At 39.0% G+C, this 12,484-nt stretch overlaps 1 protein-coding gene across 3 annotated transcripts in view; it reads right to left on the reverse strand.

Moving 5' to 3' along the window:
* Nucleotides 1-351: 351 nt before the first annotated feature.
* Nucleotides 352-12,484, reverse strand: part of foxj3 (forkhead box J3) — a 96,213-nt gene continuing 84,080 nt past the window's right edge. For all 3 annotated transcript variants that reach the window (XM_050037561.1, XM_050037562.1, XM_050037560.1), the window contains 3 exons: nucleotides 12,074-12,265; nucleotides 10,486-10,584; nucleotides 352-8,610 (listed from right to left, as the gene is read on the reverse strand). In XM_050037561.1, coding sequence (XP_049893518.1) covers nucleotides 8,498-8,610; nucleotides 10,486-10,584; nucleotides 12,074-12,265 — 404 coding nt within the window. In that variant the 3' untranslated portion in view covers nucleotides 352-8,497. The remainder of the gene's footprint in view (nucleotides 8,611-10,485; nucleotides 10,585-12,073; nucleotides 12,266-12,484) is intronic.

Raw genomic sequence — 12,484 nt, forward strand, 5'->3', positions numbered from 1 at the left:
AAGCAGAAGTGAGCCTTAAGAGGAAAAATATGTACTTTGGATTTTGGGGTGAACTGTCCCTTTAAACTTAACTCCTGACATTAAGCATTTGACATGTCGAGAGTGTGCTTTCATGTTTTTGAAAGGGGTAGGCTGGCTATGCTACCACCTGTCCTACTTCTAAACATCTCACAGATCTGACAGCAAAAAAAAAAAAAAAGCGGCTTTCTGTTTAATAGAAGAGCTCCCATATGTTATCTCAAAAACATGGATTACTTTATGGTTGGGTATTGTATTTTACTTAAACGTTCTGCTTTGTAAAGCTGATGGAAGTCTTGAGGAACAAAGCTCAAACAGCACATTATTCCACAGTGAAGTTACCATATTTTATTTCTTTAAGTGCCATTCATGCATATTGGGGAAGGGGGTGGGGTGGGCGGTATCGACAGTTCTAATAACACTTGAGTTATTTTACAGCACTAAACGAATACAAAGAGTAGCTGTGTCACCTCATTGGACAACAAAAGTAATAAACCGTGCAATAAACAAAAAAAGAGAGGACAAATAGGAGAAAAAAAAATACAAGAAATGACAAAGACGAAATCAAACAAAACAGAAAAATAAAACACAAACCAAATATATATTATCAACACTGAAACACTGAATGTAGAACCATAGTACAGGTAAAAGGTAGTGTCACACAAAAAGCCAACGCATTTTCATCACATATATACAATATAGATATATACATACTGTCACCCTCTGATTGGACAATAACAAAATACTCTATTCTTTTTCGCTCCTGTCTTTCGTGAATAAGACCCACCCCGAGCCTTGATACCCCACCCCCAAGAGGAAAAAAGGGATGATTGAAAAGACATATATGTACAAGCACAACAACACACCAGCACTGAATAAAATAGGCCCCAATCAGCAGTACTTGTTGGCAGTTCTCTCCCATATTGTAACAAGGCTTTCTTTTTTTTTTTTTCTTTTTTTTATCTTTTTTTCCCAATAATAGTAATCTCTCTGGCAGGTACATGTCCAGCGGTATTTAAAAACTTAAATTTTTGAAAAAGAACTAAAACTCACACAAGCAAACACACAAATACACACACACACACACGCACACACATACAGACATATTGTAAAATTGTGATTGTGATCCAGTCATTGTCTTCACCTTTGTTTTTTTTTTCCCTTTTAGCCACGTCCGTTTTTGCTCAATTTTTCCTCAATGGGCTGCTGTGCTCTAATAAGTGTGTTCACAATCTTCACCTGGAAGGAACACGCTTCGCCTTCACACCAACCGAGGACTCACAGGATGAGCTCTACTGTCGGGTCCACAGAGTCCTAATGAAAACACTCTGTCACTGCTGTCTTCAGTTGCAGTCCTTTGGCCCACACTCACCTAAAAGAGTCATGATTCGGGTCACTCAACTGACTACGCATTCTGTCTGAGCACTAACTAAGAAATCCTGGCAGTCGAACAAAACTTTAAAAAACTCATAGTTGAGATCCACAGGCGAGGAACTCCTCCACATACAACGATTAGCCACACAAACACAGACAAGACAGCGGAGAGAAGCAGGAAGTGGACAGGTGTGATTGGCAGGAAAATATAAAAATGAATGGCAGTATCATCGGTTGAAAGAAGAGGAGAACTTGACTTCATCTGCACAGTGCAGCTGTGGACAGTTAAACAGAAGATCTACAGTATAAAACTGGGCTGGTTCGAGTTTCAAATAACCTTCTATGTGTTCAAACGTAGAAACATCTGGTTCTATAATATCCAATAAAACCACCGTGTGAGACGTGAACGTGGTTTTTCTCACAATAACAAAGACATTATGTAATATATCATAAAAAATAATCCATGATTGTCATCCAAATATGAAATCAAAACTACAGTGACCACTGGAGTCCCCAGGTGCTGAAATATCCCAAAGGACATTTTAGGAAATATGCTTTTTTGTTGAGTCAGATGAGAAGATTGATACCACTTTCTATCATGTGTGCGCGGTAAATATGAAGCAACAGACAGACGGTTAGCTTAGCTTAGCACAAATACTGGAGCAGGGAGAAACAGGTGGCCTGGCTCGGTCTAATGGGAACAAAATCAGCCTACCAGCACCTCTAAAGCTGAGTGTGAGCATGTTGTATCTCCAGAAGTGACTCCACTCGGACAGGAAACAGTTTGACACTCTACCGTAAAAACAACACAGGCTTTACACACATTTTTACCACATTTATGAATTTTTAAAACTTTTCCATAATATTTTACCCCATTTCCACGACTTAAAGTAGTTATTGCAGTTGGTTTGTTCTTTGTACACATGTAAAATTGAACACTGGTACATTTTTCAAAGACTGTAAGGACATAATACATGACCTGCCTCCTTACTGATGTTCTCTACTTCCAAAACTATCAGCAGCTGCAACCTTCTGTCACGCAGATAACTTATGTACGTCATCCTTTAAGTTTTTGCTCCCTCATCTTGGTTTCCGCTACAGAGTCTTCCTTAAATTCGATTATCTTATGAGCATGGGAGATTATATAAACAGGATGTAGGTCGGTTGCTTATTTTTATTTGTGATTTTGTCTCGGTCAGGACTCCTTTGCAAAAGAGATCTCAATGGGAATGTTCCTGGTAACATAAAGGTTAAATAAAAATAAAAATAAGTATGGGTAGGCCTATATAGCAACACAGCCATACATTATTGAACAAGCACTTCCCAGGCGTTTGCCTGACATCCATACATATTTGATTGAATCACCAGGTATCATTAGGCTAAGTGTTGTCTATAAATAACCAACCTGTTAATAGCAAACTGGTTCATCTGGACTGAGGTGGAGTTGGAAATGACTGAGTCTGATTCTGCTGTACTGTATGACTGTGACATTACTGCAGCAGCGGCACACTCAAGCTAACGTTAGCTAACCATCAGTAGTAACTGTCTGTCACCAGCATCAGTTAGAGAATTACCACACTGACAGTGAGTATTCACGAATCTTATGAGCCACAAATCTCAGTTAACCCGCAACATAGTCTGAGTGGGCGGAAGTTCGCTGCATAGATCAGCCTCTCATTGGGCGGAACGAGCCACCCGCTGAAGTCCCGCCCTACCACCTCCGGTTGTGTAGCAGTTTTCAACTGTTTTCAACACGTCCTTTACTAACTTTTGCAGTGTTTGATCTTGTGGGTATGTAGCCATTTTTCTGCCATGGTTCGCGTCCTGTAGGCAATATTTTTGTGGGCGTGTTACGCCAAAACCTGTTTCCCCCCGGCAATATTTTTGCAAGCACACCGTTGCTGTGGCACCGCCCAGAACGATTGTGATTGGTTGAAAGAAATACAAGTGAGAGTCGGCCCAGCCAGACCGGTGAGCGAGACTACCCGCAACACAACAGCCTTACTGCATTTTGTCTTTTTAGCATTTTTTTGTTTCTCTCCTGATGTGACAGCATGATTCTTCCCAACAAAACGTACAGGCCATATGGCAGCTTGCAATCAATGTGCTGTTTGCAATTGGTCAGATGGGACACTATGTCTCCAAAGAGATCGAGATCGACTACGATACCAAAGAGACAAGAGATCGCTACTGCACAGACTCTGGCTCCAAATAACATGACGAGCACAAGATGGCAGCATGCGTATTTATATATTTTGGCTTCATTTTTGTAAAGTGGGAGAAAGTGGAGACTCATTGTCCGTCTTTATATACAGTCACTGGCAATGATGCGATACCTATGTGTATCACGTGATTTTTTGTAATACTAGTGATGTTTCAACGGTCACACTACTGTAATACAAGGAACATATTTTCTTTAACGTTAGACATGTTTTGGGAATTTTACAGTCACAATTGAAACAACAGCCAAAACTATGTACATTTACAACTTTTCTACTGTTGTGTTCACACCAGACGATGCAAATTTTCGTGTCGCGTTACTCATGTGAGTTTGAACACTAGAATTTAAGAATATTTTGTGTTGACTTGTTTCATACGTGTGTGAAATCGCTGAACTGATGAGTGAACCTCTGCCGGTCCGTCTATTGCGTCAGTCGTTCCCAGAGGATCTCAGTGCTGATTGGCTATCACAGTGTGAATTGGTCGCTCAAGCGTATGACACAAAGTCGCGCTACTCACTTCATTCATGGCAATTAATTTGTGTATTTCGTGTCACTTCCAACGCACTGCCCAGCGGGAGTTCATGTCTAATCGCGTCTTTACATTGACTTTACATGTAACTCACTCACACAAGTTGTTTTATTTGCGCCCGGTGTGAACACAATGTAAAACACACTGCTCCAGGCCTGGAAAACAGTTTCCCTACTTTCATAAATTTTCTAAGAATTTCGTGACTCTGAAAATAAACTGACATTTTTTTAGCTTTTTTGTAAGGATAAATAAGATACAACATGTTAATTTGTGAGCATTAGAGGTGTTTACAGGCAGATTGTGTTACCCATTAACAGAGCCATGCTAGCTGTTTCCCCGTTTCTAGTCTTTATGTTAACTCTTTCTTTGCTTCATATTTACTGTACAGTCATCTTCTCATCTAACCTTTGGCAAGAAAGCAAAAAGCATATTTCCCAAAATGTTGAACTCTACCTTTAGACAAGGACACACAGTGTTACAGATGCAAAGCACCACACACAGTCCCGCAGCATCAAAGAGAGGAGAAATAATCCTATTAATTGTCAACTGTGGACGACGGCTCACAACTCAGCCTGTCTGACAGTGAGTGAATGAATCAATGAACGAATGAGTGCGAGCGACTCAGAGATCCAGGAGGTGCTTTGCATCTTAAAAACAGTTAAGATCAACAGAAAGTGAAAGTGTGCAAAGGGCTTTTTTTTGTTAACATAGTGTCTCTAAAGTTCAGCACCTGTCTGACTGAGGAGCCACTTGTTACAGGACACAGAGGACAGGTTTCCAGAACCGCTGATCTCCCTGTTCTGTGCTTGAGAAACCCTTCCCACAAAAAAAAAAAAAAAATCTAGTCTTTAATCACTGTGTGCATCCGCTTTTGTGCTCATAGATAGCATAGAGATGATTGCAGCAATCAATCATAGCCCTAAAATTACAATAAAACCAAAACACACACGCACACACACCATATGTTCAACACACACACACACACACATTGTATGAGTCACATTTCTCATTCTGTTATGATTGTATAATAGCAAAATCTGACGCTATCGAACTCTCACAACAAAACATTGGGCAGTTAAAAAAAAAAAAAAAAAAAATCATGTCTCCCTAATTTAAATGTCAGAAAAGACAATAAACACTGAGTGTAGCATCGACAACTCACTTTGATGTACGACAGGCGGAAAAAAGGCGTGAATCTGAATGTAGGTTATTCTACAAACCAAAGAAATGTAGAGTAAAACTCTGGGGTTTTTTTTGTCCTCTTCAAACGGAAACATCGTCTGATGATTAACCTATTGATCATTAATCAGTCGGAGTATTAGGACATGTAGTTTGAACATTAGTTTTTTAATTTTCAATACATTTTATTCATCTACTAGCAATGTTTCATGTCAGTGAGGCTTGAAAGCATCAATCTGAAAACTGCATTCAGGCTCTTCGCGTTTTATTATCACTTGTATAAATGATTAGAACATAGTCTGCATACAATTTAAAGTGAAATAGTTTAAAGGAATAGTTTGGCATGTTTGGGAATACGCTTATACCTCCTTTCTTGCGTCGAGTTAGAAGAGAAGGTCAATACCACTCATGTCTGTGTGGTAAATAAGAAACCACCTTTAGCTGACAGTTAGCTTAGCTTAGCACAAAGACTGGAAACAGGGGGAAACAGCTAGCCTGCCTCTGTCCAACAGAAACAAAATCAGCCTCATAGTTCCTACAAAGCTCAGTAATTCACACATTATATCTCCAGTTAGTCACCGAAACCAGCCAAGAAATAGCCCAGCACAAAACCACGAATTGTCGGTTTTACACTTCAGTTTCTGTACAGATAAAACGAATAAAATTTAACGTGTTAATCAGTGAGCTTTAGAAGAGCTAGTTTTTGAGTTCTGGAACCTACAGACTGTTTACAGTGTGGCTTCATATTTACCATACAGCACAATCTTCTCACCTAACTTCCAAAATGTCCGACTATACCTTTAATAAAACCAAACCTTGCCGATTTGATTTTGATATATTTAAACAAAAAGTTGCTTGCAAACGGAAGCCTATCAAATTCTTGATTGTTAAGGGACGTAAAAATACTCATATTTGAAAGTTTAAAAAGATCAGATGGTGATATATCGGCCAATATTTGTTTTTTGACATTTAAAGCTGAGGTAGGCAGTTTTATTTTGGCATCACTGGGCAAAAATCCCATAATAAACTTTGAGCATATTGTGATTTACGTGGTCTGAAAGAACATTAGACTTCTGCATCTCCTCTTGGCTCTGTTTTCAGGCTTTAGACTATATAGCACATAACAGAAGACGTTGGCCAATCACAGGTCATATCAGAGAGAGACGGCATTCAGATTGAATGTTACAAAAATGCACGCACGCATGCAAGCCTGATTTAGTAGTTGAGAATCCCACAGACAAAGTTGCTACTCTAGGCAACAACTGCGAAGCAACCCAAAAAAGGAAGTTACATACAGGTAATTGAAAAAGAGAGTCTGATGGTGAATTAAATGAAACACGTGTAAATCGGTGAAGCGTTTCAGTTTTTAATAGTTTAGCCTTCTGCCAATGAAAGCTAAAGGCTCACGGCTCATGTGAGCGAGAGCCTTGATCACAGTGTGTCTTCTTAAAGGGCTTTAAGTTCGCAAAGAAAACAGAGTAATTCTCATAGAATTGCTGCTGTATAACGGACTCTATACCACAATCACGATTGGGTTGATTGAAATGAAAGACTTCTATTCGTATGACGCGTAGGCATATGCCCGAGCTTGTCAGATGGGCGGGGCTTAGGACAAAGAAGGGAGAGCTGCAGGAGGATGGTGTATTTTTTCCCTTTTCCTGAAAACTGCCTACCCCAGCTTTAAGTTTCACTAAAATTGCCACTTTATTGGCCCTTTTAATAGCTTCCATTTTAGATTTACTGAGAACTTTTACTTTTGCCGGTTTTAGACGTGAAACAGTATTTCGTTTTTATGTTTCCTCATAAAAATGACAATAAAAGGAATCTGAAATTGTGACTTGACGCATGCTGAGCGAAACCATGAACAGTTTGAATATCAGCTTACTGTGTAATAGAAACTGTTTCTATCTTCTCACAAATCTTTGACATTTCTCGGCTGCTATTTATTGTTTCTTATTAGCTGACATATACATGCTAATATAGATAGATTGGTGATAATCCCGTGATACTGGCCTCACCAGTATATCAGATTTTAATGCAAATTATTCCATTGTCTCTGAATGATGGAGGCTTGTTTAATGATCAATAGGTGACTCACCTAAAACTGATGAACCTCACCATTAAAACTGTCTTGAAGATGTGAATTTGTTTAGTATTGATAACGCTTCTGATTGTTAAAGCAATTATTAACCTACATGATGCACACAGAGACCTGAAACCTCAGGTTACTTTGGGTTTAATAAATTTAAAAAAGACAAAACATTTCTGACCTTCCTGCTTTCACCTTCTTCTCACACTCACCATACTCACTCATCTTTGAAGTGCTTGAGACAGAAAAATTAAGGGAAAAAAAAAAAAAAAAAAAAGGCTGCTGTACTCCCATTACTAGTCTGTTGCAGTGAGCCTGATCGCACTGGTTGGCTATGAAAACAGATCACGGTACTTTCTGTGATCTCTCTCTGTCTCACGTTCTCTCTTGGTTTGTTTAATATCAAGCCTGCTTAAACATTTAACACCCTGTTCAGAGTTATTGTAAACCTAACTTTGCCACCAATTCAGCCACAGTGGGGCCCACTTTCTCCCAAAAGTGACCAACGAGCACCATCACATTACTCACAGAGACGGCCTGTGTTTCTTAAAAACAAAAAAATGAAATAAAACAAAATCTTTTTTTTTTTTAAAAAAAAGAGAGATAAACTCATCCAAGAGGCAGCTGAGGCCAATGTCAACACGAGAAGAATTACAAGCTGAACACGTCGCTCAAATCACATAACAGTTACGGAGCAGGGGGTCGGGGGGGGGAGAGGGGTTCAGACTTTGGAAGGCTGCTGGCTAGGGACGGGGAGAGGGCTGGCTGAGGAGCTGAGGAGCATGTGGTTTAGACGTGAATGTGTTCTACTTGTCTCTAGACAAGCACATAAGCAATCACTTTAACATGTCCGACTAAATATGATTGTCTTCAAAGTAACATTTTCTAGTTATGTTTTGCTTTTGTAAAAATGTCAGGACTCTGAAGTCTGTCTTTCTCCAAAGCTTGTCAAATGTTCTTCTGCATCCCACCCACAGTGGCTTCCTCCTCCTCCTCCTCCTGCGGCCTTTCAGCTCAGCCTGGCTTCCTCTGGCTTCCACCTCCTCTCCTCGCTCCCTTTTGTTTTGCAAAAGGAGGTCTAGGGGCTTAGACAATGGAGTCCCAATCAAAGTCATCCTGGATGTCATCAGCTGGCATGCGATGTATCTGGAAGTTTCTGGTAGGTATCATGTGCTGCTGGTTCATCTGTGCATGGTGTCCTGGAGGAAAAAGCAGGAGGAAGGAAGAATCAGATCCGCCCAGCTCTCAGCTTTTCTCAGGGAAGTTTATATATATCCTTTATTAAACCACGTGACAGTCTCATTGAGATTAAAAATCTCTTCTTAAAAAGTGACCTGGCCGAGAGGGCAGGCAAGCAGACAAGTTCAACTGTCACACACCACAAATGAGCAAGCACAAAATCTGGTTAAAATGCAATATATAAAAATATAATACATGAACATGTCGAATTTGTTTTAACAATTTAGTAAAAATTTGAGAATCAATCACATTAACCAAGAGGGCACCTAAATATTTAGTGGGTTTATTAATAAAAACAGTAAATCTAAGGTTTCATAATCGCTGCAAGTAATTATCACCTCTGCCACGGAGGTTATGTTTACGTTCTGGTTTGTTTCCGTGTTTTTCAGCAGGATTATGGAAAAACTACAGGCCAGGTTTTCATGAAACTTGGTGGATGGGTGTAGCACATTAAATACTGGAGCGGATCTGGATCATGGAGGATACACAAACTATTTTTCACTCTTGTTAACACTACAAATGTTTGGTTATTTTTAAGTAAGGTGTGTCTATGGAAAAGTAAATACACATATCATGCAACCCAACAGTCTTATTCACATGTTACTTGTCCGCAATTAACTCCATCAGAGATTCATTCATTCATTTTCTGTAACAGCTTATCCTGTTAGGGGTCGCTGGGGGGCTGGAGCCTATCCCAGCTGACACTGGGCGAGAGGCGGGGTACACCCTGGACAGGTCACCAGACCATCGCAGGGCTAACTACCAGAGATATCAATTTAAATTTGGCTAAAGATTTCTTCCGAGTGAACATGCAGTTTTTCATAACAGTTTTTGACAACAAGATGTTCGTGATGTTGTTGTTTAAGCATTTAATATTTGTACATATATATGCACATGATAATGAAGTGTTTTCTGGTTTTCAAAAATGTATTTTTTAAAGGAATACTTCAACCAAAAAATGATCATTTGTATATAAGATCCTCACTGTGCGTTACCTTGAATTTTTGAAGAAAACTTTTTTTTCTCACATATCTGTATGGTGAACGGATAACCCAAAAAGGCTAAATTTTATCATGAATTTAAGTAAATGGGTTTAATAACAGCAAAACTATATGAAAACATCAGTTTTTAACTCTCACACAACTCATACAGCATAATGCAAGTCTCATTTATCCAGTCGTATGCTCAGTACATCCTAAACACACATGCTTTTGAACTCCACTCTAGCGGAGCTCAGCATGCTCAGGGCACACTACTCATACTACTCCAAGTGTTTTAAATCGTAAAGTTTTAGTGAAAATGCATGTGTTTGGGAAGTACAAAGCATACAACTGGATAAATGATACTTGGATTATACTGTACAAGTTGTGTGAGAGTTTGAAAATGAACAATTTGATATAGTTTTGCTGTTGTTAAACATGGACCCTTTACTTCAACTCATCAGGAATTTTCAATAATTTTTGGATTCATCGTTTAACCTTGAGGCATGCAAGAAAAATGAAAAAGTTTTCTTCATGAATTCAAGATAACACGCAGTAAGTAACCGATATACTAATGGTCATTTTATGGGTGAATTATTCTTTTAAGTGTGAAATATTTCCAATTTAAAGTACAAAATAAATGTAGAGCTGAAATGATGAGGCTTCAGCTAGGCACAACCACATTTTGACATAATTCCAATAGTTTTGGGAATATATTGGACATAGAGTTTACAGCAGTTGCGCTTGCAGATTCGCACAACATAGAAGACCAGACTAATGGTCTTAGCGGAGGTCCGGGCTCTCTGAGTGCCCTTCTAGTTTGAAACATATTTCTACTCTGTGGCTTTGTGTCACCTGTCATTGTGGGTCCTGTGCTGCTCATGGGGGGCATGTGGGGATATCCTGGAGGACCCATCATGGACATACTCTGTCTGGTGTCCATGTAGAGATTTCCTGAGGAGAGAATCAGAACAAAAATTTACTTAAAGCATAAATTACAGCAGGTAATGCAACTCCTCAAGTCCAGTGATGCATCTGAACAAAACAAGTGTTTAGAAGGAGTTGCATGTACGGTCATTTTACAGTAGGATCTCTTAATCATTCTTAATCATAGCTAATACTCACAGGTGAAACATCATGGTCTCTTTTATTTTTATTTACACATCTGTTTGTTGATATCAATGTTTGATCTACTATCAGCTACACTGAGTTGTTAAAATACCTGTACCTCTCCTAAAACAGTAAAATATCTTTATAATGTCAAAATGTTTGGAGTTTTTATCAGTAATGTTTCAACTCACAAGGTTTAGGAGAACAGATAAAAGCTTAAAACTACTAAAAAATAGCATATTTTTTTCAGATATTCTTCTTTATCTTTTTCCCCCCAGGCCTCGAAAACATTATGTTGTTGTTGCGTTTGGCTGAACTGGTCACAAATGGTAGACGTGTTTTAACCCGTAACGAGGAGTTGAAAGTAGACATTGTTTTGTTTTAAGGGGTCATAAGCCAAAAAAAGTTGGCATGAAGGGCAAGCAGAGCTCATGGTGTACTGTGCACTGTTTGCACTTTCTGATAGAGGGTACTGTAAGAGAGATAAATTCATCCGACAATGGGCCTGTGTATTCTTTTTTTGTTTTAAAACAAACCTTTTCTCTTTTTCCTTCCAGATAAACAGTCGCAAAGTACTCATAGCTGTACGGACATTATAGTTGTTTTGAAGTTCTGCATAATATTTACATGATCTTACCTATGAGACAAAACCAGATGAAATGTAAATGCCTCTTTCAACATACATGATGTGTATTATTTACCTGCCATCAGAGGTAGAGACAAAGCCACTATCTCTTTTAAACAGTTTGGCTCTGTGTTACGGCCACTCTCTAAATTGCATCTTTTTTCCCAGCGAAGAATCTAGAAACAGTCAGCCACGCTTTCATTAGCACCATAGCACCTTTCCTTAGCATTTAGAGAATCTGAACAGCTTTTATCATGGCTGCTTTACTTCAGGGTCATTTCACTCAGTTAGGAATCTGCCTCAGCACAAAAGGAGTATTTGACCGCAGCCTGAGTCCTTGGAGTCACGGCCCCATGACTCTGAAATAACCTGCTGGAGGAGATCAGGCTGACTAGTTTAGTTTCTTCTTTAAACTCTCTCAAACTTTCTCTCTTGAATCAGTTATTCTTCTGTTTTACTTTACTTATTTTTACTGTGTTTAAGTCATTCATACCATTCTTGCCATTATTTTCATATTAATTCTTTTATTTTTTATTTATCTGCTAATTTCTGTTGTTTTTATGTCTTTGTAAAGCACTCTGTACCTTGTTTGTGCAACATAAATAAAGCTAGTATTATTTTATAATGATTTAATTGTGACTTGTACAAAAACTACCCGCCACATCTACACAAAGCCAGTCAAAATATAAATAAGACAGGGTGTTTCACCTGTGTTGAGGTGCTGGCTGGGTTTGTTGGGGTGCATGGAGCCATGACAAACAGGAGGCTGCACTGCCCCTTGTGGCTGGATTACACCGGTGCGGGCAAAAAACTGATTGATGGACGAGCAGAGGTCGGCGATCTGGGTGGGCTCCAGGGACCAGTTGTTCAACTCCGCTTGTCTCATACTCTCCCTCAATCCTTAGGAAAATAAGACACACATTTATAAGAGAGAATACCAACAGTTATGATCAGAGCTTGTGACAGCGTCTGTCTGCACTTAAGTGCCTTTGTGACAATGAAATGTATGAAACTGCACCAGCCGACTGTCCAAAGAATTTAAATTTAGCAAATGAGAAACTAATTTATAAACACGAAGCAAAAACTTTGGCTGCAATATATATTCATTATGTCAGTAAC

This window comes from Epinephelus moara, chromosome 24 (assembly GCF_006386435.1).
Source record: "Epinephelus moara isolate mb chromosome 24, YSFRI_EMoa_1.0, whole genome shotgun sequence".
Classification (NCBI taxonomy): domain Eukaryota; kingdom Metazoa; phylum Chordata; class Actinopteri; order Perciformes; family Serranidae; genus Epinephelus; species Epinephelus moara.